Source organism: Megalopta genalis, chromosome 12, assembly GCF_051020955.1.
Source record: "Megalopta genalis isolate 19385.01 chromosome 12, iyMegGena1_principal, whole genome shotgun sequence".
NCBI classification, from domain to species: Eukaryota; Metazoa; Arthropoda; class Insecta; order Hymenoptera; family Halictidae; genus Megalopta; species Megalopta genalis.
The window spans coordinates 8,510,772-8,538,533 of record NC_135024.1 but is presented as its reverse complement, the minus strand read 5'-3'; the positions used below and the strand labels follow the sequence as shown (position 1 = coordinate 8,538,533).

The window sequence follows — 27,762 nt, the reverse complement described above, 5'->3', positions numbered from 1 at the left end:
CATTGTTTTACATTAATAACTCGTAAACAAAGCCGCAGATTGCATTTTCGCTAAGGAAAAAGTTACTTCAAATGACTTGAGGAATCACCCCTTTCCGGGTGTTAACATAATTATAGGACACTCTATATATAGAATGTGCAAAATTTTTGCTAGACTTTCAGATGGAAAAATTGAACATTATAGTTATTCACAAACAATTTCACGGAGAGACTCATATTATTTTCGAAGAGTTTTATCCAATACTAAAATAGTTATCAGACTCTCAATAAGTTTGCGTATAAGTAAATTTCCGTATAGAGATTGTAACAAAGTTATTTATAGCGCGTGCACAATTTTTACTAGACTCTCAAGGACAAATGGCGAAGCATTAAAAATAGCCGAGACTAACAAGTAATAAAAGTTCGTTCTGTGGATAGTCGGCCGATTTTAAGACATCCATTTAATGCGGCCGCGTGAAATAAAAGTGAAGTTGAGAAAACGTAAAAGATAATGGGTCGAGGAATCATCGTAAAAGCTTCGCTTATTACCTTTCTCGAAGACATTTTGTATCCAGAGGTAGGGCTTATAGGCTCCGACCTCGTCCCTCGTCACAACAGACACCTCGTATCTAGTGATTTTCCCTTTTATGCTCGGGCTGACTCGCACTAGGATGAACGTGTGCAAGAAATGCGATTTTATGCACGCCGGGCTGAACGCAGTATTGTCAGCCTCTAGGAACACGACGCACACTATGTCGTTGCCAATGTGTCGTTTTCTTTGCAGCTGACCAACACATATGAGAAATCAACAGTTAATCTCAACCCTTTCCCCTATTCGATTAAATCAACAATAACGAAATAATTTTTTGTTACACTCGCTACACTTTCCATATTATTTAACACATGGTTTAGAGAGTATTAAAATCAACTATTCTATATTTCTTTATAGAATTAAGAATAATATGTTTAGTCCCAAGTAATAAATTTATTGAATAAATAGCTCATAAATGTATTGTAATGTATCGTAAATTAAACAATTTATCCCGTAAATCTAGTGCTAATCTTTCATCTTGTAAATGATGTACAAAATGAAGTTACAATTTTTGTTAATTATTTACTCAAGGGAACACTTCAACAATGATTTCAACCTTTATAATATCGTCAACGACATGACACTTAAATGTCTATCTCTCTTAGTCCCCAGATATTCAAAGTTTAATTGTCAAGTACATGCGATATAAACCTAATTCAAACCTAATCATACAGATTTCAAAGTTCTTGAAGATGTCGATTTTCACGTTAAGTTACGATTTAAACTACGTTAAATAGAAACCGAAAAGATCAAGAATAAATCACAAGAAAAAATGGTTTACATCTTTGACAACATATGCCAAGATAAGGTCATCGAATCAAACCGGCCTTCCCGAACCAAACAATTAATTTCTCTTCAGTGTGAAAAATGTTTCCTGAAACATTTCTCCCGGATTTCAAGTTAAAATATCAAAGATTCTACCTTCTGGGCGTCGTTCTTCTCATAAGGCAACAGCGTGGAAACGTGGAACATGATCTCGATGTTCCTCCAGTTGGTGTAAACCGAATACAAGCCGGTCAGGTCGTGGATGGTGTCCAGGCCGCCCTTGTACTTGTCGAAGCCCTTCAAACGAACTTTGTCGCCAAGGATTTGCAGGAACTCCTCGAATATCGGCGAGTTCTCGTTGTTATCGAGGATCTGCTCTTCAGTGTACTGACCCTCCTGGACGTAAATCACGCCGACCTTCAGCTCGGACTTGATGAACACTTGGTCCAGCTTGAGCAGCTCCTCCTGGGTGTCCGGTAGCTGGCCGAGAGTCAGGGCTGGCTTCAGGTTCACCTCTTTGCCCAGGCTGCGAACTACCTCCTCTCGATTGTATCTGCAATGGAGACGATCGATTATTCCTGTTATCTGATCCGTGCATCTACCTTTGAAACTCCGGTCTTTGATCTTTTTTTACAGACTGGATCACTGGGCATTCGTGACTCATGAAAATTGTGTTGAATTAGTCACGTAGAAAATAGAATGACACTTCAAAACCTGGACAACGTGTCACGCAATTAATTCCTTAAGAAACGTTGGACAAAGCGTAGCATTTCTCAAGTTAGAAACCTCGCTATAATTTCGCAACAGAGTTTCTTTACAGCTACTCTAAGAACAAAGTGAACATCTTCTAAAACTCCATTGCCTAAAACCGTCGTTCTCAGTATTCGTCGCAGACGTTCCGCGATTTACATCAGAATCCAGCTACAAATCGTGGGTAAACTGTAAGTACCGATCGGCGAAGACGCTGCTGGCAGGGATCAGGCCGTGAACAGTGTAGCTGATGGCCCTGACGAGGATCCTGAACTGATCCCGGTTGTTCAGCGTCTCCTGTTTAATGCTAAGTATCACCGGGCCGAGGTCTTCGTCGTCGGTGAAGTAATTCCAGTGCTGTTTGTTGTAGAAGTACTTCTCGTAGCTTTCCTGCTCGACCGAGGTTAGCTCGAAGCCCTGGTTCTTCTCCCATTCCTCCTCGATGGCGGTCTTCTTCCGGGGTATGTCGTCCGCCTCTATCACCTCACTCTCCGCCACTTCCGGCTCCTCGTAGAAACAATAGCTGTTGTCCTGCCGTCGGAGGTCCTCGTCCGGGTCCAGTTCGCCGCTCTCGCTCCTGTCCAACATCGCGTCGGACAGGATCTGTTGCTTCGAGCACTCGATCCAGTAACCGGGCGTCGGCACCAGGTTGTGAGGGAACTCTTTGCAATTCCCCTCTGCAACGAGAATTGTCCGGGATTAATCCGCGACACTTCCCGCGGGAACATTCGGTATTTAAGAGGACGGTGTAACAAGCCGGAGATCAGGCTTTCGGAATTCTTTTTCCTACGAAACTGTGCAACCTATTCTTTGGAAACGTTTTCGTTGGGTGATCTGTCCAATGAATAAACACCAGTGTCTCTCCCTCTTCGACTACACGTTCACAGATTATAATTAGTTTCACTTCTACTTGAAATCTATCATTTGCATTTTAAGGTGCAACGACACCATTTTGTACAATACCATTCATTGGAATATTACTGTTCATTCATGAACAATTTTTGTCCATTCACTGGTCGTTTAACATATTTTTCTCAAAATCTTGTATTATATTTTTCAAAATAATGTAGATATATCAAGAAATTCTTCGAGTTTATTCAGGTATGTATGAATTAAAATAGCTCGATTACAATAAATTCGTTTTAACAAACAAGTTAACAGAGAAGCATTCACTCACTGGATAGGTCACCCTCGTTACTAATGACATTACTAAAGAGTTACTAAAAAGATATTTCCTTCGATAGAGGAATGTATTGTTTATGGAAAAAAAGGCAATCGTTCGCCACGTTGGTTCGATAGATTGTTGCATCTGAAACTGAAAATTTAAAATAATTCGTTTCCTAGATAGATTTTCGTGAAAACAATGAGAACTAGATGTGTATTACAAATCTGATTGCCAGGTTTGGGTGCGAGATTCCAGATTGGTAGATCGGAAGTATGACGGAACGACCCTCACTGCCTCGCCTCGTGCGGTGCAGTCGGGGGCACTCGGAGAGCTAACGGGTGTCCGTATTGTGTCGCATTTTCTAGCGCGATGCGAATACGGCAGCGAACCGAAATACAATAGGGACACCGTTCAGCTGGCCGAGCGACTCCGAATGGTTCCGACTGCGCCACACGAGGCAAGGCGTAAGGGTCGCCCCGTCATCCTACCTGCCCCCAATCTACCAATCTGGAATCTGGCAACCTAGATTGCAAATCATAATTTCGATAGCTCTACGGATTTCCGAACGAAACTTCCGCGGATCTAATTCTACAGTAAAATACTATCGAATAAAAGTATCGTTGAGAATGGATTAAAGAATCTACTGGTAAATCTAAATTTTTTAGCGCCTGGATGTCTATTGCGTAACTGTGATAGTTTTACGAATTTGCAAAAAAAAAGAAATGTTAAGCGAATATATAGATCAACAGTAGCACTATTAAAAATAAAAATATCCTTGACTCGTTACACGAGGCCTCTTCTTAAAGCTACCCAAAAATTTGATAAAGTTACCTGGGAGATGAGATTCTGCCTCTTCCAATTAGATTGCGGATTCTTACCTTGTACTCTGAGCTATCTTATACACCTAGTTTTACATCTCTTACACCTTTTACATCTTAGAATGCCATAAGCTAAAAGTACCTATTATGGACCGCTTTTCGGGGGATGTAAGATTATCGTGTTATTATTGAATATTTATACTACTGTTCGATAGATCGACGTTTCTAGATAACGTAATGAACCTTGCAATACTTTTTAAAATAAATAAAAAACAATAAGTATCATTATTGAAGGAGAAATTTAGGTAGACCACCCTACTGTACAAATGTTCATAATATAATTATATTCCATATTACGTTATGTTCTCACAATATGAAAGAGTGTGTTCTTCGCATAAACCTTTTTTTTTATAGTTGATTGTTACATAATAGTAATTTGGTGAGCGAATTTATAAAGAACAATGTTCAGAAATATGGGTAGAATTGTTACAATCCACTTCCCTGTGCACTATCGACTTTTGATTGTACTATCTTTCAAGAAGGGATCACGATTGAGCGGTGTTTCATAATAGGTACTTTCACCTAATTCGCCGCGTCGATTATCGGCTAGTCCTCCCGCGGCGAGAGCAGTACAAACAATCGGAAAGTCTTCGCGCAGCTTCTCGCCGCGTGGGAAGCCAAACAAAGGCGGTTTGGCCGGCTCCACGTGGATGAAATCACTAACGTTGCCTGTCGGTTTGAAATCATTAACGAAGGAATTTGATCCCCGAAGAGGGTCGCACGGTATATACGCATCCGTCACGGAAATAAGAGAGGAAAGAGGACGAGGGAGGTCGACCGCGCGTCTCGCAGACATTTTTCTCCCCGATCACTTAGGCACGTATCGCCGATAATGCGTCGCTCCCTCGATCCACCCTTCCCCGAAGGTCGTTTCTCTTCGTCCTTCGCCTTCCGTCCGCGTTCCGCGTCCTTCGGCAGATTCTCTTCGACTCGTCCGCAACGTTCCCCGTTCTTCCGAATGTCCTCTGGCTTCCGATTCGCGCGTGGACAGTACACGGTCGATTCACTGTAAGGTGGAACACCAAGCTGTTTACAGACAGGCTTGGTATTCGAGCTTATAGTGAACTGGCCGGGGTGCATTCATCCTGGCCGCCCCAAAGTCATCCTTCCGCCACTCTAATCTCGGCCACCTCGCGCTGGAACTAATGGCCTATAGTGCTCCGTAAATTCGATCGTCGATACGCCGGCTACTGCTGCTCCTCCTGTTCCCTCTGCTCCCCAGGCTGGACCCCCCGCTGCTACGGGGAGGATCACGGGACACCCTAAGATGAAATAACACGGAGATCGTGTCGACGATAGGGTCGTCCTCCCGCGAAGTTCGTGAGCAGAAGCGACAATCTTCTGCGGTCCCTTCTCGGTCTTGCTTATTTACAGAGGAGAGTCTTCGGGACCTCTTGCAGGATGAAAGGATCAACCAAGTGTCGACATACAGTCGTAGACAAATACACCGCGTCTCAAAACCATTAATGAAGCATGCCAAATTTGAGGTTGCATCGAAAAACGAAATTTTTCTAAAAAGGGATAAATTTTATCCAGTAAAAAAGAAAGGAAAACACTAGAACCAACACAATAGAATATTTTATTACACAACAATTCAACTGAAAATAAAATGAAATTATAACAATGATAGAGTATGCGTTTATTAGACGCTTTTTATAATCGAATAATATCATTATTTTATATATCATCCTGCAAGAAGGCGCCCGATTGTCATTTATACACTAAATCATAAATTGATTACAATCTCTGTAGCTGCTACGAGAGCTTGAATTTGGAACGAAACAATTTCACCCAGCTTTTCCGAATGAATGCACACTGCTTAATCGTTCAAGGAGCAACGTGACAGTAATGCACCTTAATTCGAAGCGAGTGAAACTGTTTAGAAGCGAAGACTGCGAAAACGTTCGATTAATCCGCGAAATGAAGCTTGAAATGGTACAGCATCCGCGAGAAAGCCGGAGTGTTAACGATTTAATGCACAGGAGGATTATTTAAATAAGGTTTCTCTCGGTGCCGTATTCAGGAAGCCCGGCAACTTCTAGGATACTTTAATTTCCGCGGATTAGCGAATGACGATTTCTGGCCGAGCAAACAGAGCCGCTGTTGGAACAACAAGTGACTCGAGACTGCAAAACATGTTTATTTGCTTTACGCGCCTCCGGTCGTTTCGAGTGCCGCGTTATAATTGCGGCCGGTGGCAAATGTATTAGTAGCAGTAAACACGCGTGAAATGAAATTCTCCGCATTTTTATTACCCGGCTTGATTAAAAGTCCTCCCGAGGGGCGGCCGTCCGCGTCAAACTTTTCCATTCGCGTCTCTCGCGAAATATTCGCACGCTTCGCTTGGCAAATGCCCTCAATACTGTTACAGCTCAAAGTTAGACAATCTGCGATTTATTTCGTAACAAATTAATTATGGAACAATGGAAAAAAAACTTGCTTTTTCGCATAACTTCCTTCTAAAAATAAACCTGCTTAACTGATCGATGAGCTAGCACCAACATCGGGTCAAAGTTATTTCATAGAACAGTTACGCGAAAAATCTTACATCGGTTACACAGATCCGTAGAAAATTGTTATTTTAAGACGATGGTAGAAATCAACAATCAGAGGTTGATCAGCAAATCGATGAGCATCGGAAACAGACGCGTAATCGTGTTTCCGTTCAGCTGGATGTTGTTGATTACGTTTCGGAATTACATGCGTGTAGGATGGCAGATAGTGACGTGATAATCGAACGATGATGTAACGCGAATGCGATTAAACTGCATTTAAATTTAATTACAACAATATAACAGCTCGACAGTGACACACGCAACGACGAGTGACGATAAACGTCAGCTTCTGAACGATTAACGAGGTCTGTTCTCACTACACGCCATTTTACCTCTACGAACACTCGCATGATGTGCACACTCCAATTACGCATCTTTCGCTATCGTGTACGCTTTGTAATCGTAGTTGCCCGAAATTCATTGCGACATTTTTATTTTTTACATTTTCTGAAACTCCCGAGACGCAACGCGCGTTCAAACGTATTCTAACAATTAACATTCGTTCAAATCGGGGCTTTGGGCCTTTCTGTAAAATTAAGCAATATTTGAAATTCTTTCGACGTTCCAGTTGTTTTATATTTTACTTATTCAGTCTCATTTCGTATATATCAATCATTGTCAGTAAATAAGTAGGCGTTTCAATCGGTGGATCCTTCATGCGAACCTCCGCTTTTGTAAATTATTATTTTCCAAAACACCGCCATTAAGACAACAACATTCATCTTCGTTTCATTTCTATCTAGTTTTCTAAGTTCCATAAATTTTTAAATGATGCATACGCTGTGTCAAATTTGATGCATCTACATGTTTCAAAAAACATGGTCACTGGTACTCGAATTAATAGATTACAAATTCTATGCATTTATAAAAATATAAACGCAAGACATAGAAAATATATAAAAATATATAAAATACAAGAAAATATAGAAAAATATAGAAAATATAGAAAATATAGAAAAATAGAGAAAATATATGAAGATATAGAAAATGTATAAAAATATAAAAAATATATAAAAAGAGAAAAGAATTTCGAAACTTGCATGTAACACTTGTTTCTTTAAACTCAAAAAAATTCAACTTTGCATAGAGATCGTCCTTAGCATAATTACCGACAAAGATGCAAACATTCGAAACAGAGAAAAGCATTCGTTCGTAAACAAAATTTCCAGTCGACAGCAGATAATCGCCGGAAACAGTCGCAGCTCGGTGAAAATACGTGGCGCAGACATTCAGAAATCCGATTCACGCAGGTATCATTCTATCTAGCCGAGGTAGCATTCACGGTTCTATCGTATAGAACCCACGGAGAACCGCGATGGAGGCAAGAGACTCGTAGGAACCACCTGTAGCTTCGGCCCATGCATATGCGCGACTGTAAAAAGTTTCCGCGGCTTTTCCTTCCGGCCTGCTCGGAAACGGTGTCGTGCGGGATAGAAGGATTGATCTAATAGATCGCTCGGTGATCCTACCTATACACCCTTGAGGCGGCAACGGGAAGATCAGCGTGTTCGATGATTTTCTTCTCGCAACTGCGCAGCCTAAACTTTGTGGTTTGAAGCTGCGCAACTGCTGCATGAAGTCCGAGCACTCCATCAGCGTCACGTCAGCGAAGTGTAGATCACAAAGTATTTGGTTCTTGAACCTGCGAACCCATTTTCATCAGTGACTTTACGATCAGTTGTTCGAATGTTTTCTTTGTCTTTCATTCGCCTCTTCGACAATTTTACTGTTGTAATAGAAATCCTCAGCATAAAAATCGTTCCGAAATACTGTAGAATCTTTGATCTGTTCGTTTACAGTGGGAAATTGTAAGTGGATTGCGAAGCTTTATGCTTTTCTGCCAAATATAAATCTAAGAGTTAGATTAAAAAGAGTATAAATAACAATCTAAAAAAAACTAGATTGAAAAGGACGTAAACAACAATCTAAAAATTAGATTGAAAAGAGTATAAATAACAATCTAAGAATTCAATTGAAAAGGATATAAATAGAAAAACAAAGAGAGAATGAAACAATTTCTTTTTAAATCAAAATTTAAAAAATATTTAATTTGGTTTTCTTTTGCTAAATCTTACGAAATATTTAGAACGCGAATTCCACGTTGCCCGCGATTGGGAAGTTAAACAGTTCAATGAAAAATATTGTATGCAGGAAAATAACTCTAGGAAAAGCTTCAGTTTGTACCAAGGATTCAAAGTCTATGAATGGAACATTGTTTGCTGATTTAAACTGCAAAGCAAAGTATCCAGCGGTCTTTATGAATTGTATATGAGAGTAGGAATAATTCACAGTAACATTGAGACAAAGTAGACGAATACAAACGTTAGGAAAATTAAAGATGTCCTTAAAGTTCTAAAGATGCGAATCCTCGAACCGTGAAAGCTTGAAAGTCCGAAACAAAGTTTCAGAGGCGAAACCAACGAAAGCTGTCCGCCCGGAAATATTTCAAGAAAGCGATTGAATTCTTAATGACGGTACTTATGTAGAGATAATAGTTTTCGAATTCGTGGAAACATTATCGCAGGGCGAAAACAATCGTCTGCGAAGTTCCATGAAAGTCGAATCCGGTCGATAAAAATTGAATCCGTGGCGTCCCGACGGCGGTCGTTATTGGATCACGCCGACCCTCTTATCTCGTCTATCATCCTTTATTATCCCGGATTCACGCAATACCAATTAAAATCAGTACGATGGGAAAGGAGTGCTTTGAATCACGAGTCGAATAAAATTGTTTTCCAGGCAATTGAGCCGGCTAATGCGTTTACTATCTCCGCTCTTTTCTTCGAATCATTAATCAATTAGGAGATCGATCGAAAAATTGCTGGAACTTTAATCTTTGAGCATCTATTTGGCAATTCGACTAATTGGATCGTTCCGTGGGTCAGGAATTTTGAGAAATAAATTCTGAAGACAAGTAAAATTGGTATGCTATTTTATAAAGTATCTTAAATAATAAAATTGGTATTTTTTCTATCCGTATCAAAATATTGATTCATTTATCTTGAATGCAATCTCTGTAATCTAAAATTTATTGGACAACTTTATTTTTTAATTATGTGACATCGGGAAGGTTTCAGATCTGCGACTAAAAGCCAATTGAAACGAAAAACACAACACAAAGATTTTTGACAATAACTCAAATATCTAAGAAACAAAAGCTTGACGGTTCCACTTTTAAAAACTCTCATTCTTTTAAAAACGAACATAACAACTCGCTAAAAAATACAGTACATTTCACCCCGCAGCAAAATGGTAGAAAGCTGTTTCAAACCCGGAACTAAATCGAGTTACACTCGATCGCACTCGAGTCGCGCATAAATTTCAGGGCTTCCGCGCCATAGCCACCACGAATCAGCCATTTTGCCGCGGTCTTATATGCACGCCGGAACAATAACAACAACAACCACACCGGACGGGGAAAAAAGAGAGGAGTAAAACGGACGCGAAACAAGTTTAATCGCACTGATGGAAATTACTGCAACAGCCAACAGCGTGATGCGCGCTCCGAACTTTACGACTGGGAATGTTTTAACTGATTGAATCGCGGTTGGCAGTGTTCCGTGACGATTCTCCCGGAAAAACATATTACACTCGGAAATTCACCGGTGAAAATGTCGCGCGAATCATTAAAAATTAACACAGGAAACACATAAAGCCACGGTTTGTTGAGTCTCTTAGTTCGTCGATCTTTACAATCCTCCGAGGGTTTTCGCAACGACTCTGGCGTCTGAAATTCTGTGAAATGAACGTTTACTTTTTGGTTAAAGGTACCCTTATTTTTTGTCATTTTTCCTGAAACGTTAATCCTTTTTATTCGTCGATTTAAAAAGATTTTGAAAAGACTTAGTTTAAGAAGATTATACGCAAGTATAGAAATGACCGCAAAACACATCCTTCATTTCTTAATTCCTTTGAATTACGTGTATCTTCTTAAACTCGATTTTACAAACTTGATTTTACGAACTCGATTTCATAAACTTGATTTTACGAACTCGATGTAACAAATTCGATTCAACAAACAGCATCGAAACCATTAAAATTCTATAAAAATAGCATTCCATTTGATAAAACAAAGAAGAAAAGCATCTGTGCAACACAAAGTAGAACATGTTTCATTTCAGGGTTGGGCAAAATTTTAGTCGATTGATAGATAAATGATAACGAATACAATTTTATTCGACAATATGAAATAAATATCGAGTCGAATGAAAATTTATCTACATAACAATTTATTCGAATAAGAAGATATTTCTATGTAAAAACAAAAACAATTATTCGCATTATTATTCGAAGAATTTCACAATTTCTATTGTTACGAACCATTCGAATAATGAATTAAGAATTATTCTTATTCAAATAAAATATGCGAGCAAAAAAAAATTCATTCGAATAATTATTTTCGACAAATATTTATATATCTATATATATTCGAAACAATTCGAGCAATGCCCAACTCTGTTTCATTTATATTTGTGCGGGAAAACAAAAATTAATGGACCCGACTTACATTTCGAGGGGAACCATCGAACTACCACACGTACACAGAAAAGTCAAGTATTTTACAGTATCTAGAACTAAGTAACATGTGAATTTTCAGCGGAGGATCGAAAATCCTGCGGAAGAGTAAAAGTTCGGAGGAAATAAAAGGCGGTAACAATAAACCTTTACGATAAGTCTGGCCCGCGAGTAACGTGGTAACGATGGATCGTTACTTTGAGCCTAAAAGGGTTAGGATCGCTTTGCGCGTATAATCGGGAATTTGGTTTCGGATCCGAGGCAACGAGGGCGCAATACAAATGATCCCCATTTTCTCGGGACCGTTCCGCGGAACCGGGATATACATTTATCGCGTAACCGAACCGTGCTGTTTCCTCAATAAATAGGAAATTAAAGCAGCTGCCGGCCGAAATTATGGGTGCCACGGGTGTACCAATGGAATCGGGGACCCGCGTTTATGTAACAGACACCGTTGTGATTCTCTTACTCACCGTCTAGCCTGTTTCTGTTTCGGTCCCGTGAGTTTCAGGCCGCAGACGTTACATTTTAGGCATTCCTCATGGTAGTGATTGTTGTCGTACAACGACGACCGGTCTTGAAACAGTAAATGGGAGGGGATATACAGTGGTAAATATTTCTTTGGGACTGGGATCGCCTCGACTGGATTGGAAGACATTGTCTCTTTTGATAAAGACAATTTGTTTCTCTTGAAAGAACTACGATTTTGTTTTTACATCGCCCTGGTCTCCTTGAACTGCGGATCTCAATCGTATTTATACTTTGCATCGAACGATAGTGGAAACGTTCAAATGATTATTTTATTCCGCGAAGTATCGTATCAAGTTAAACGTTTTAATTAACGCTCCTGTTAAAACATGGTATAAATACGGAAAATCTGCAATCCTATCGTCGTAACTGACAAGGGAAGGGATATTTTTGCAACTGTGCGAGTTTGCTGGCGACCTTAAATGAAGTTTCGAGCTATTTTTCAAAATTATTTTTCTAAAATACAAATTACTTGAAATTATTGCAACGGTGAATTTTTTTATTTAAACAAAACTTTTGTATCCTTTTAATAATATCTCCTTAAAAAGCATACAAATTATTACATTTTTATCGTAACCATTTTTTTTTCACCTTCCATTTCTTTACAGTTTCAAAGATATGCAGATAAATAGGGAAACACACATACATAAGGAGTATTTTCATCCTGAAGAAACGTATTGTGGCAGATAATAAAAATAGAGCTTAAAACATCTTTTAAGGTCCTCAACAAACTTGCATAGTCTCAAAAATGATCGAAATTTTCGGGTTGCCGAACTTCCCTTGTAAAATCGAACGAGAATCCGTTTGCAACTTCGTTTGCAATACATGTGAAAAGGAATCATGTTCTGTTTCATCATAAAAGAAATTTGAAAAGCTGACGCGCGCGTTACTTGTTTCGTATAAAACTAATAATTATCTTCGAGAGGTATCGTTATATGTAGCATGAGGTATTGTGTAATTTATACGCATTGTTGTACGAGTAGCAAAAAACGTAGCTTCGCATTAAAAAGTAACTGAAAGATATAGGGAAAGTTTGCTCGCCGACGACGCGATGGTGCAACCCCCATCGTAAAATTCTTCTTATGAAGATGAAATGGTTGTTGAAATTCATCGAAACTCCCGGAGAATATGTGTTCCCGTTGTTTAATCGAAAATTGATCGAAGCTTCGTTTATAGGGTATTAGAACACTACCTAATTAAATTTTAATCGGTACTTCACCGAGTGTTTGGCTCCATTAAGCTTCAATTACATCCATAATTCATTCGAATTCAGTGCGCAGCATCTGTCAAAGCTGTCTGGCGTATGTTTAGTTGGCAGCAATTAATTGCGAGTAATTATAAGAAAACATCTCCCGGTGCAATTTCGATAGCAGAAACAACGAAATATTAAAATATTGGAAATCTCTTATACTGTTAATCCCACTGAAGTTGCAATTTAATTGCCATTCCTACATGGTATTGACGTTCTTTGATACAGTTTGATGTTGTTTGATGCTATTTGAAAAACTGCGTTCCAGAATAAAGTATCTTCAAGTATATTACAACTATAACTTATAATATTATAATATTAATATTAATAATAATATTAATAATAATATTAATTCTATTCTACGTTTTATGTGTTACGAACGAGTTTGATATGGTTTGATAATGTTCGATGAAAATTCTTAATGACTTAGGTATGAAAATTTTGCCGTAATATATTTTTTAAGTTTTTCAGTTGATATCTCGAACTCAACATTCTGAGATATTCAAGTTTTATAAAAAATATCAAGCTGTTCTCCACGTTCATAGCGTATCGAATGGTGAGACAATTTACAGATTATACTACTGTATTTTTCTTACGTTTTGTTATTGACCGTTCCAGTTGTTCGATTGAACAAAATTCGTTCTTTTTCATTTCGTAAACCACACAAACATGTCAGAACGTCGAAATTATCCCTAGAAGACCCGGAGCTCGGAATTGAAAACGGTAATCGCCAGACACTCAGACATGATTCTTCGAGTCTCGCGGCTCGTTTTCATAAAAACTTGAGTCGGCAAAAAAGGCAGCGACCAGCATGCCAGTGTACATTAATATGAATACATAGTAATGCTAGAATAAAACCTGCTAGAATAACCATTTTGTGTTGTCTTCCGGATTGAACCTTGGCATCGACGTAGCAATAAATTACATAGACGTAGGACTAGCACAGGGAAATTCACAGCGACCCAAAATTTGGCATTTCCGGGAGAAACTACTGTATTAAGGACTACTTATTTATTTATATTAAGAACTACTGCTACATAATCTTCGCAGTAATATCGCCACTTTCAACTAACTTTAACAGAAACAAAGCTATTTTTATGTCACGATTTTATCCAGTACAGCCAAATACAACTGGGGTAAGTCCATACGCCGCCGTAGAATAGTGGAGTAAGTCTACTACCACTATTCAAGATATTTTTACATTCAGATGTGACATGCGGCGTTTTTCCTTGCAACCATAGAATTAAGGATCTCGATTGATACCTGCAGCTCCAACGGAACAACACGTGGCATCTTCCACACCCGACGCAAACCAGACCGAGTGAAATGGTTCGAACGAACCGGAACACGAAACAGGCTTCTCTCAGGTCCGATTTCCTCCCGTCAGTTATCCCATCGATCAATTCCGCGGCGTCGGCGAGCCATCCCCCTCGACTTCGATCGCCGTTTCCTTCGCGGGCGTCGATCGGCCGCTTTCCACCCCCGTTTTCCCCGTGTTTTATACTTAACGACCCCTCGTGTCTTCGAGGGGTGTGGTCTCTGCTCTGTCTCTCTCTTTTTACTCTCTTTCTCGTGACGCCGTAGCCACCATAAAGAATTCCAGCGCGTGCCGGCCACGGAATTTTGATATCGCGGTCTCTCGTGACCGTTCTCTGGAGCCGTCTAATTGCAAGCACGCACGCACGCACGCACCCACCCACGCACGTGCCCGTACCATACTAACGCCGCTATCAGATACGTCGCCGCCCTCGACATGAATTATCGGTCTCATAGCCTGTCCACTTACTGGCGGCCTGATAGTTCGCCGCTCATAAGGCGGAACGGCGCGGCGTAAAGCCTCGTTCACATTAGTCAAGTTGTTTGACTTCGTGACTCTCGAGACCAGGCTTGGGCGTTCTTCAAATAAATTATTTGAAAAATAATATGTCGTCGCATCGGGCAGCGCGTTACTTGGGACAACTGTGCATCTCGTATCGTTTGAACGAACAAGTAATCCTAGATTATTTTGGAATAATTATTCAGGTTACTTTTCATTCGAATAAACACGTCGAAAGATAAAATATTTTACTCTTTTGTTTCGCTCTTCGTTCGGCAGCATCCTGAACTGCGATTCTAGATTCCGATAATTTATTTAATTAAATCTGAAATTTATTTGGAGTAATTATTCAGTTTCACTTTCATTTGATCGAACACATTGATACGTAGACTGCGGATTTTTGTGGAAAATAAAGCCTACCTGAACTAATTGCAAGAAATAAAAACTAGATATCAAGTTTATTCGTTCTTAAATCATTTCAGTGCATTAAAAATAATACATTGACATTGTAACTCCCCAATTTTGCCATAAATGCAACAAATTCGCAGTCTATTGATAAGAAAAAACTGAAACACTTTTTATTTCTGTCATGGCACCATTCTCAACTGCATCTGAAACTATTGGAGCAAGAACTATGTATGGTAAAATATATAAACGTTAACCTTCATCGAAATTAACTAGATAGGTTAATCAATAAATAAGACTTAAAATGATACCAAAACAGATTTATATGTAGTAGAAGCTTTCCTCCCGCAAGAATTGATTGTTCTTCTGTTTAAACATCCTGACAATAGCTTAACTAAAATCTTAATTGATTTCATTATTAAAATGTAGATCTTCATGCAATTAATATATTAAAAATATGTCGCCACCCCTCTAACGTCTTTCCACCCTTTCAAAATGCATAAAATCCTTCGCCAATCATAAGAGGAAACAAAGAATTTGTAGCATTTTCAATAACCGAATAGAAGGAAGCGCCAATTCAAGCGTATGTCAAGGGTCAAGCGAGCAATTAATATATCCAGATCATCGTAACAAGGTCTTCGCACGGAATAACATTAGAATGAATTTTCTTTCCAACAGTCTACACAGTGACAGCTGGAATGAATATGTTATTCTTCATTGAATTACGGGATGTTTAATGTACCGAGCAAGAAATAATTGCTGGGAACGAGAGAAATGTATATCCCGAGAATTCGACCTGTACGACCACGATCATTCCCGAGTTATAAGTTCCGAACACGGAAAGAAAGTTCCATCGTCCTCGACCTCGTCCGAGACTTTCATCGCGCATTGTTCAACAGAGCGCGCGCCGGCACAAAAAGCCGGGGAATAATCGTAATTTCCCTTGACGACGTGTTTATTGCGTCGCGGACTCTTTGCGGGAAATAAATAAGAAAAGTTGTCTCGTTGGAGCTGTCGAAAACCGGTGGCCGTAGAGCACCATTTTAATGAACGAAAATGAAATAGGGAACGGAGAATGAAGGTTTCTATTAAACAAGACCCGACGCTATGTTATTAAAACGAAATCAATTACGTAAAAAATATCCCTGTCTAGAAGAGAACGCCGAACAGATATAAAGACGCCAGGATTTTATCTACATATATTCTGTCTGTATGCGCCTTGAAAGGCCAAAGGCGGCAATATGTGGAAGATCGACTGCCATTAGAGTCTGGGAAATGAGTTTCTCTCTAGACATCGTTGATTTAGTTAAAGAATCCAATATCCACTAGCTTAATAATGATACAAACATGTTATTAATCGTCTTTGTCGCAGAAATAATGTTAACACCTTTATTATTTTTAAATAATAATCAAGATGAAATTAAAGAGACGTAATTTAAACAGATTTTAGTTTCGTAGAAATCAATTTGTACGATATCTCTCAAGCCATCGAATTAATTAATTATGTATTAAATAGAAGCTCGCACTTTTTATCAATTACATTAACTCGTCAACATTAATCTGCGAATGCATAATATCAAATTTAATCTTATTTTGCGTCTGATTTTCTAATAAGTATTCTTGTTCTTTTATCCAATATGGCAACGTCCTCAGCGTATATGAATGTTTAAAAACCATATAACTGTTTTTCTAACTGTGAAAAAAAATTATCAATTGTGTCGTTATAGTTGTGGAATTATTCTAAAGTAAAAAATTTTAAAAAGAAATTTAAATAGTTTGTGAATTTTCTTCACAATAATTTCATTTATATCAAGAATTTTTTCCTCAATTTGAAAATATTTTTCAATCTTCATATAATATTGATATTGCTTTAGTAATCTGTTCTATTATAAATGAAATGATGACCACATTTATATACATAGATTAAATAAGAACAGAAATATTTTAGTTTTATTTTGTGATAATTCCCCGCGCCGAGTTGCGCTAAGTCGTAAGGCAAGGGATTGTACACATCCCAGCAATAAAAATACTCGCATTCTTACTTTCTATAAATTGCACAAAAAATCGCAGATCGACTAAAGCAAGCTAGAAATAAGTTGGAATAATCGTGCACCTTTTAACGATGTTCTCCCCATTGCTAGACCTCGAAAACTCGCTCTCGATTATCGCCTTGCGAACCATCGCGTTAACCCGCTTCCCGCTCGCGCGAGCGTTAACTCTTCACGCTCGAGCGTGCGCTCGCACGCGGACGAGGGTGAAAAAGAGTACCATAGGATACTTGGGTTTGTTCTAATGCTCGTATCGATTGGAGCTCGCCTAACCCCTGGAGCTTTGCATTAACAATTTCCTGGTGCGCGTAGCCCTGCGTTTTTCTTCGGTTCCAGTCCAAGCGGAACGTTTCCGGCGCGAGGCGTTCGCGATCTGCGTAATGTAATTGGAACCGGTCGCCGAGAAAAATTTACTGCTCCGTTTAATGGACCCTCGTTATTCGAAATCGAAGATCCGCGCCGCTGTTTAATGGACTACGTTCCGCGCGATCTATTTATCGGCAAAAAGCGAACGACGGAGAACAAGATCTTCGCTACATCTCCGTGCAATTAGGTCCATTTTATTGTTATATTGCTTTGGATCCGATTCTGGTTCTGGCACTATGTCGCAGTTGAGAATTTAGCGTAAACTGTGTTTTGGAATCCAACGTTTATTCAGCAATATTAACACGATTGCCATATCGATTCAGAGTCTGTTGAAATTTGTAGAACTTCGATGTGTTTTAACGCTCGAACGGTGGATCATTTTATGATAATAATAATAATAATAATAATAATATTAATATTAATAATCTTTATTCGTTTAACGAGATAAACTCTGTGCTATACAATACAAAATTCAATAGCAATCAAACAGAGTGCAAACGAAGAAACGAAAAGAAAAACAGAATTGTTATGAAAAATGGATATGATATGATGATAAAGTGAAGTAACAGAAATCCAGTATCTGAAGATAAGCGAGAAACATTTCCGATTTTTCAGAAATGGTCTACATCGAAACTGTTATAACTAGATAGCGGCTTTTCGTGCAAAATAAAAATTACCGACATTTGTTGCAAGCTCCACGAGCTGCATACGCATTTCTTTCTTTTCTTAGTCGAACGAGTTAAAATTAATAACACTGCATTTTGTAAATTCTGCAATCGTATTAACTGTCTCGCGTTTGGTCCACCCATCATTGTTATAAATGCATAAAATCCGCAGTGTCGTTATGCATCGTAAAGTAAGGCCGTACAACAATAAACCGCGACTCATTTCGAAGCTCGTGGCGCCGCAATTCGTCGCTGATTTTCTCGCAGTCACTTTTGCACGATGAACATACTGGTGTAGGAAATTGAAAACCATGCTTTTCTCGCTGCAAACTGCCACAAATTGAAACGCCGCTGAAGATGTCGATAAAATTGTTTCCATCGCAACGAGGAAAAGGTACGTTTGGAAGAAAATCGAAGTGAAAACCGTTTAATCGGAACGACAGATATCAGTATCCAGCATCGAAGAAGGGCAGTTTTACGTTTGAAATAAAATAGAAAAAAGGAGGAATCTGCTATCTCGACGTTACAAATGGATCCTCCGGTTCCCCCATGACAAAATAAAATCGCATCATGGGTTCGACGTCGATAGAAAATCCGAAGAAAAATCGAGGGAAGCTTCGCGTGCACACGAGACAGTCATGAATTCGGGTCTAATTGCGTTTCACACGATGAACACGGTTTTAATTGCATCCGCTGGTTCAATTTTACAGGGCCGTCGTCCTGCGCGGGAGTCCGACGTGTTTCCATTTTCACGCTGCTCGATTCTCGGCCTCTCGGTTCCGAGCTAAAACCACTCTCTCTCTCTCTCTCTCTCTCTCTCTCTCTCTCTCTCTCTCTCTCTCTCTCTCTCTCTTTCTCTCTCTTTTTCTCTCTCCCTCTCTCTCCTTCTCTCTTTCTTACTTTTTCTCTCCTATTTCTTTCTCCCTCCCTCTTTTTCTTTCTTCTACGAGCCGTGACAGATCTCGCTTTCAGACGCCGGAAACCCGAACGCAGATAAGCCAGGCGGTTGTTGCCGCACGCGGAGAGAACCCGGCGAGGTTAAAGCACCGATAAACCGGGCTTACGATCGTGACGCGCGTGCTCCCGCCTCATAACTTCGTTTTTCTTCTTGCTCTTTTTCTCGTCGAGAAGTCAGAATCGGCTGACGCCCACCCAGACTTGCCAGAAATTATTAAAAGAAGGCGCTGCCTTTCAACGAGCCACCGAAAGCTTGTTTCGCTGCGACAGGGATTTTTCTGTTGGATCACCACGTACGAAACCTCCGAAATTTTGAGCCTCCATTATATCTGGAAATCTATTTTTAATTTGTTCTTAACTATGTTCACTCGGAGAATTTGTGTGTGTGTGTGTCAACATTATTTACAATCAAGCGGAACGTTTTTATTCGCTTCAAATAAAATATATCGCTGAACGTAATTACAGTATTGAAATAAAATTTCTTACGGAATCGTATCGATTTTATGACAGGAACATTTATTAATCGAGAAAGTAGCATAATTATTAGCAGTCTTGTTATCTTTCCTGGAAAACGCGATTGGAAAGCAGATTTTTGTTGGCGAAATTACTATAGATTTTTTAAAATAATCGCTCGGAAAACGATTAAGACAATAATGAATCTGGATCAATTTATAAGTTTCATTGTTTCTCGTCTTCGTGAAATGGTAATGTTTTTCGGAACAAAAAATGTATTACCTAACGCAATTCAATGCAACCTCTCGTTCTTGTACCAAGTCCACAATGATAAAAATCACCAATAACGGGGTGCCGCGTTCTTGCTTGTAAATGTGAAATTTACATGTCATTACGTGTTTCTAATAATATTCATAAGATCAGGATAAAGATCGCAAGCCTTAAGGCCAAAGTTTTCGAAATTTTAAGGTCACCGAATATATTTTAGAGGGAATTTTTATATTATTCCGACGCCGGCTTTAGGCGAGATAAGACCGGCTGACTGGATTATTATAAATCATGTGGGTCCTATCTTGAATACATGAATGAGCTGGATCGTAGTTTACAGTAAATTCTGAATATCTTAAATAATCAAAAATCGTGCGGTACGAATTTACTTAATAAGCAAAACAATGATTTCTGTCTCAAAAGATAAGTCAGATTAAGAAGTTTCATTTTTGATTGTGTCAGGTGTATAAAAAGTACTATAAAAACATTTTTACAAATAAGAATTCTTGTGCAGATCGACAATTTTTTATTTCGGAAAATGAATTTCGTAAAGAATACTACAACGATTCAATAAGTATAGAAAAGCCATGTTTCACAGAATTTTATATTTCGAAGGATGTGAGTGAATAAACATTGCATAACTGTTTCTGTAAAATTTTAAATTTTCTAGGCAATTCCAAGAGCCGCGGGAATCCACAGATCGACGCATCGAGCCAATTGCAGGACCACCGAGCCAATTGTTCCGGATCGGCTTGGCGAACTTTCGAGTTTCAATTTTATTTGATCGGTCCGGGGCGGAATCACGGTCCGGGTGCGGGTGGTTCGCCATTACCGTTCCCGAGTTAATTAACAAGGTTCGTCGAGCGATATCGGTCGTTTGACGGCGGCAGGGTCGAAGAAAATCGCGATAGCGAAGATCGAAATTCCAATCGGGTCAGCAACCTCGAAAATTCCACAAAGTCAAAATGATCTGTTCTATTTGAACACTAAACCTGCCGAGCCGGTCAAAATGACCGATACCACGTTTTTTCTTTTAAAATTATTGGAATTGTAAAGTCTTTAGTGGAAAACGATCGAATTTTCTGAATTCAAGCACAGGATACATTGGACTGTTCGAAAAGTAATTTCGTTCTTTCTCGAGAAAATGAAAGACGATTTTTTAACGTTTAAAGGAAAGATTATTTAATGTTTATTTATTTAATCCATAACTTTTTAACATTTTGCTTTCAAGTATTTTTTTAACACTCTTACAAAACGAAATTCTTTGAAAGACGAAATTACTTTCTGAACAACTCAATAGTAAACTAGCGCGACGTCTAAATAAATTCAGTTCTGTAATTGTGCAACGCATATCAAACGTCTTTAATGCTCGGTTTAGTGACGAACAATCTCAGTACGCTCTCTCCACTTTCTTTGATCTGGCGAATCGAAAAATAATGATTAAAAATATACAAAAAAGCCAAACATTATCGAGTTGCTAGGTAACGGGTTTGGCGAGCCGATGGACACGCGATCCAGAGGAAATCGGGCACGAGACGGGTTCGTCGAAGGCGTCGCATAAAAACCAGGCAATTAGGACGTTTCTAACTATAATGGAACGGCCCCGATCGGATCGATCCGCGGCCGGATCAGGTTGGCGTGTTAGATAGGAATTAGTAATGAATGCGACCGCGTTTTGTCTGGAATTAATGACGGAAGACGATCGTGGGAGCTGGACGGGGCTGAATTTATCGAAACTAATGAAATTCCTCGAATTGCGGGACGCTCGCCGATTACGGCCGGCTCCCGTGAAAATGATAATTACTCTTCGGCCAGTTATTGCGGACGGGATTCCGCGTCGAGTTGTGCGACGGAAGGTCCGGGAGAGCGAGGGAGACAGCACGAAAGAAAATGAAACCGATGAAGTCAATTACTACGGATTCCTTGGCACGTCGAAATCGAAGGTAATGACATTAACCGGTTCGCTCGGATTTAACTTTGACCCGGCACTCATTATTTCCTCGACGCGTGCGGCCCTTAACGAAGCTTCGTTATCTTCAGGAATTTTCGTTCGAGATCGAGGACAAGTGAGTTCTCTCTGTACAACGACTTCGGTTACGTCTCTTGTGCTTGCGGCTTGCAAAGATAATGAGCATTTCTCCGTACCGTGAATACAAATTTCCAAAGATAATTGCGATGTCGGAAATACGCAAACGTTCCGCTTCCCTTTATGCTAGCTTTGTAAATGGAATTCTGCTTTCCTGGTAGACCATTCTTGATCTTCGAATCCTGCAACGGAGTTTGCTATATTGCATTCGCTGTACCTTTGTCCCTCCTTTGCTTCACGTTGCAGTACTCGATTTTCCGTTAATAAATTGCTAGAGAATGTGGAAACGGCGGTTCCGACGACTGCTGTTTGTAGCATAAATTGTGGTTGATACGTTTGTTCGTAGACGCGCCATCGTTTGCACACACACACACACACACACACACACACACACACACACACACACACACACACACACAGGATGAAATGACTTTTAACAAATTCCTTCGTATGTCGCAAAAATTAAATGACACCTTTTAGTGCCACGATTTTAACCCCTTGAATTATGTCAACGAGTCAAACTCATGGCGAAGATTAGTACTTATTTTATATCGGAATCAGTAATAACTTTTTTAAAACTCGACTAAACGACTTGAATTTTTATAGGTAATAGAAGGAATAGTCTACTAGACGATGACTGAAGTGATTTTTCTTAATTTTGCTACTACTTAGAGTGACAAAAAAAAATAATATGAGTTACATATAAGTTATCGAGATCTACGAGAAGCACTTTTTAAATTTCTGTTATAGCCTCGGATAAAAAAAGTTAAAAAACAAGAGTTTTTTACTTTCTTTTGTCATTCTAAGCAATAGCAAAATTTAAAGAAAGTATTCCAGTCATCGTGCAGTAGACCAATTCCGCTATCATCTAAAAAAAAATTCAAGTCACTTAGTCCAGTTTGAAGAAAGTTATTGCGTTTCAAAAGGTGTACGAACAGTTTTATGGGCCACCGTAAGTGACGAAGTCTAGGCCATCCCAATATCACTTTCCACCCTAAATTCGAATCAAATCCGCGCAATGCATTAGTAAAACGAGTACTATAACACCATACAAGCTCGAGCCCGCAATTTATAGCCGCCTCGCGCGAGAAGAATGATCCGCCGCGTTTTTCTCGCGGCGAGACGGCTATAAATCAACCTCACGAAAGAAATATTCACGACGAGTACCATGAATAATCTCAGTTGACGGTGACGAGCGAATCCGACAAAGGTCTCTCGTATGACGATCGGAGACGGAGCACATGAGAGCACGAGATTCTATGGGGGTGGTGGTCGCGGCCGTTCCTTCGGTCGATTAACATTTTTCGATTAAAAGCCCATTAGGTCGGCGTCACACGGCTCGGCCCAGGAGGAAGAGGTTAGATTAGGGAATAATACGATCAGGCCGTTCGATTGAATTTCCATTCAGAGCGCACGGTAATTCCTCTTCCTCCGTCTTCGTCCGCGCGCCCGCATTGTACGCCTGTTCCCGAGTCCACAAGTGGTTGAAGGAAACGAACCGAGCGATCGACCGATCCCCGTTCCACCATTCTTTTTTCTTCCCATCTTCCTTTCCCCCATTTTTTTCGCAGTTTCGTTTTGTTATCAAGCGAGCATTCATTCGCGGACGTTGCAAAATCAACTGAAATCATTTATTTTCCGTATGAATTCCTGTACCAATAAATTCTTATTCGAGTGAAATCTTATTCAAATCAATTCTTACACGAATAAAAAATTTTATTCGGTAAAGTTTTCATTCGATTGAATATTTATTCGATAGTGTCGAATGAAATTCTATTCTAATCAATTTTTATCTAGATAAATTTTTATTCGATTGAATATTTATTCGATAGCGTCGAATCAAATTTTATTCGTTAGTCTTTATCTTTCATAAAATTTTGCCCAACTCTGTAATTGGATACAAGGTACAAAGAATTACTACAGAACGAAAATAGTAAGTTCTGGTTATTTTAGTAGTAAAAAAGTTAGGATTGTGTTAAGCTGTGGCACACTGGTATATAGCTATTATTTTGCTTTCATCGATTTCTCTTTATCAATATTTCCTCATGAACTTTTCTGTGATTGACTTTATTCTCTTTGTTTCAGGAAAGCTTCATTACGTTGCAATATCACAAAGTTAAACAACGAAATGAAATGTAAATTTTATGAGGCTCGATTGTGGGTCCCAGGCTACATTTGGGGGAGTTTCACGTCGATACGTGGTCGAGCAATTTTGATTTCGGGCACGTAAAATATTCCCTCTATTATTTACCAATAGGCAATATCTTCAAAACCTTCGTAAATATTCCTAACGTATATCTTTTTTTTTAGTATCATGCTTATTCGAGGGATGAAAGTAGCCCCCAAATTTAGGGTAGGAAACCATGTCGGATCGCCTATCTCGAAAACCATTAATTTCCGAGAGGAACTTCAGATGTACGATTCCTGGTCTTCTTGATACCGAATTCCTTTATATAATCGCAATACTAAGTTATTCTCGTTTGATTTATAGCAAAGTAAAATATGGGAGAACCGAAGTAACGGTAAGTATTGTTGCTCATCTATATTAAGAGACAAAGATCTCTTCATGACCTGTTATTACTACTTTCTGTAAATACTGATCCCTACGAATCTAGACTTAATTTTGAACAAATTACCGTATGTCGGAGATACGGCAAGAGTTTAAAACCAGTTACATGCTGCTCTATTTATTTTGAAACTGTACAAGATATGTTAACATTTACACTTTTTTCAAAAATAAAATCTCATGATTTCTGTAGTGTTAAAATATTGTTTTACTGGATTGAAAGCTAACTATTTAACACTATGACAATTTACATAAATTCGATCTTTTAACCGTATCGGTATAAGCGAAAGGTATCGTTCGCGGCAAACACACAACTGGTGCATTATAATAAATTTTTCAGAACGTACAGTAAACTAATGGAGTACTTAAATGGTTTTATTCTCTCTTTTAATATTTTATCAAATGTATTAAAATTTTCTTGTTTATAATTCATTATTCACCATATTATTGTGATTATCGTTAAAATAAATGAAAGGACAATCTCGGTAATTGGGGCCCTTACCCCATACGTGCAATCAAACGGAATAAATAAAAACATTTGAAAATTGACCGCAAATAATTACGAGTGAGGCAAATTAACATATCTGAGCATTTTATGTTCCACCGAAGACCAAAGACTTGAACAATAAACGTCTTGAGCTGAAATAAAACTGTGTCAAATATTTTTTTCCCTGCGATTCATAATTGGAGGCGATCGCTTCAGCAACTGGCCTTGTTAGTATGGCACAATAACGTGTCACAGATTGTCCAGCGATATCGATTCATCAATTCCCGATGATTCCCGTGTCAGTTCTCACCCCCGGAACAAGGGGTCCAAGAAAATCCTTGGAGAGGACGGTCCGCTGAGGAAAGAAGCCGAGAGCGATCAAGATTGAGGGATCGGCTGCGAACAGCGAGGGCTGCGCAGGATATACCAGTATGTTTCACCTTATTATTCCGTGCCCCGATGAGAGAGTCAGAGCCAGAGAGAGAGAGAGAGAGAGAATACGGAAGCAGAGCCTGACGCAATTTTCGAAATGGAGTCGCGAACACCCAGGCCGCTCCGGAGGATTGCATTAGTCTGTGGCTCGCGAATTAAGGGCAATTTCATTTTTCCTTCTTTTTTCCTTCCCTCCTTCAGTCCCGTTGAGTGCATGCTATTGGACGAATGATAGTTCTCGCGGGAGGGATGCGGCTTTGATAATAGAAACTGCTTGGCCGGTGTCTTACGATGAAAGGAAAGGAATTAAGAATGATCTGCGAATTTTTCTCCGCTGTCTCGGGAAAATCTCTCTCTGAAAGCATCCTCCTCTAACTTCGCACTTCGTGATTGTACTTTATATTCCTTCTGTCGAGCATTTAGAACGGTAAGATACACGAACATGAATTTTTTTTAGGTAATAGTTCACTGTTCTTCGAACTCGTCTCTTACATGGTTGATCAGATTTCGAAAAATTCAAAACACTTCAAGCAAAAATCGGCGCTTACTTTTCATTTATATACGATTTTCTGCGATCTCGTCTTGTGGGCATTAACTTATTAAATAATAGACTGTAAATATACTGTTGTTAAAGTTTACGTTTTTCTTCTATTATCATCGAACTTACACGTAGTTCTAGTCATTGACCGTAGATTGTCATGAAATTTGTCCAATCCTGCCGTAAATGACATCTCCAAAAGAAAATTTACAAAATAAACTTGGCTATTTTCAACATGACAAGCATGATCTCACATTTAAAGGGTTATCATGGGTGAGGGTGCATCAAACTTAAAGTCCAGAAACATTGCCTCGAAGTAGAGGTTTCAAGCTTTAATTGAAAAAAAAGTCATCATCCTGCGATGATTTCTCGCGAAGTTATCGTCAGTCGAAGTTGTATCCAATTTGTATCCAAAATTTGTCCACCCCTTTTATGCGTGTCCGAGTACTTCTGAGCGATAGCGTGTATCTAACAGAGGATCTTTTTACAAAATATCGCACGCGTTTCTATTTCATTACGGCGCCGCGCGTCGCAAAGCGTTCCCGGGATTGTCTGGCGGGTTCTTTGTGCAGCGATAAGAAGGGTAAGTTCTGGGCGGCCCGTAAACAGGACGATATATTTCTCGCGAGATTTTACTCGGCGACGTAAGTTCCCGCACAATTCGCGCGCTTCCCCTCCGGCGAGAGGCGCTCGTTACGCAAAAAAGTTCGAATAACTCCGGGCACCGGAAGTCATTACAACGTTTCTTCAGCCGGCGGTTCCGCCGGTTCACCGTAACCAACTTTTAATTTTATTCGGGAATATCTGTCCCCTTGATTATCCCTGGCGAGAATTCTTTCTCCGCGGCGGAGGCATCCCGTGAACTGCGAAAAGTCATTTCCATTTCATTCCCCCCCTTTTTCCCCCCAGCGACGACACTCCTCGCAACTTTTTGATCGTTCGCGACCAGACCGTGGATAACTATGCGAAAATTCGAACGGCGTGATCCGATCGTTATTTTCCCCGGTGGAGTCTTCTCCGCGATTACAAGATAATTCTTCGCGTTTCGAAATCAGTTTTACTTTTTGATCCTTCGGTTTAGGACGACGAAGCAGAGATTTTATTGAAATTTCGATAGTACCATTTTGTTTTTACTGTGTAAAGCATTTTTATATGAAAAATGTAAATTGTGAAAATGACTGAGAAAAAGTACCGTGCCTCGACAAATACATTACGTAACTTCAATTTGGAAAGCATGAAAGAGGAATTTGTCTTCGCTCATTAACACTTTAATCGCCACATCGCCCACGAATGAGTGACGGAATTATCAAGATCCGCAAAACGTAAGGATATTGAAAACGTATAATTCATACAATGCGACTTAGCCTTTCAATTTTAATTCGATTAAATAAAATCATTTAAGTGTGTGTAAAATATTTGGGAAGTTGCGCAGGTGTTAAGAAGAACTAGTTAGAGTACAACATCGAAGGGAAGATTGTTAACTCAAACAGCCTTGGTTATCGAGTCATCTTTTCGCTCCATCTTCTCCTTTGAATGTCACGACTTTCATTGATATATTTTTTCTAGCCTAGCGATAAAGAACTAGCCGGGTCTTTGTTTATTAACCTTGATATTATAATAGTTCATTTGCCCATCGCGGCTTTCCCGTTGAAATAAATAGACTGGTCGTCTTCCGTTGAATAAAGGTGATGTAATTTTTAA

The 27,762-nt window shown here is 39.3% G+C and overlaps 1 protein-coding gene across 5 annotated transcripts in view; it reads right to left on the bottom strand.

Annotated features, from left to right (window-relative positions):
• The window catches only part of rsh (Rap GTPase activating protein radish), a 179,899-nt gene that overhangs the window by 17,759 nt on the left and 134,378 nt on the right, over positions 1 to 27,762 (bottom strand). For all 5 annotated transcript variants that reach the window (XM_033465038.2, XM_033465040.2, XM_076525788.1 and 2 more), the window contains 5 exons: positions 11,672 to 11,774; positions 8,153 to 8,325; positions 2,285 to 2,762; positions 1,492 to 1,888; positions 528 to 762 (listed from right to left, as the gene is read on the bottom strand). In XM_033465038.2, coding sequence (XP_033320929.1) covers positions 528 to 762; positions 1,492 to 1,888; positions 2,285 to 2,762; positions 8,153 to 8,325; positions 11,672 to 11,774 — 1,386 coding nt within the window. The remainder of the gene's footprint in view (positions 1 to 527; positions 763 to 1,491; positions 1,889 to 2,284; positions 2,763 to 8,152; positions 8,326 to 11,671; positions 11,775 to 27,762) is intronic.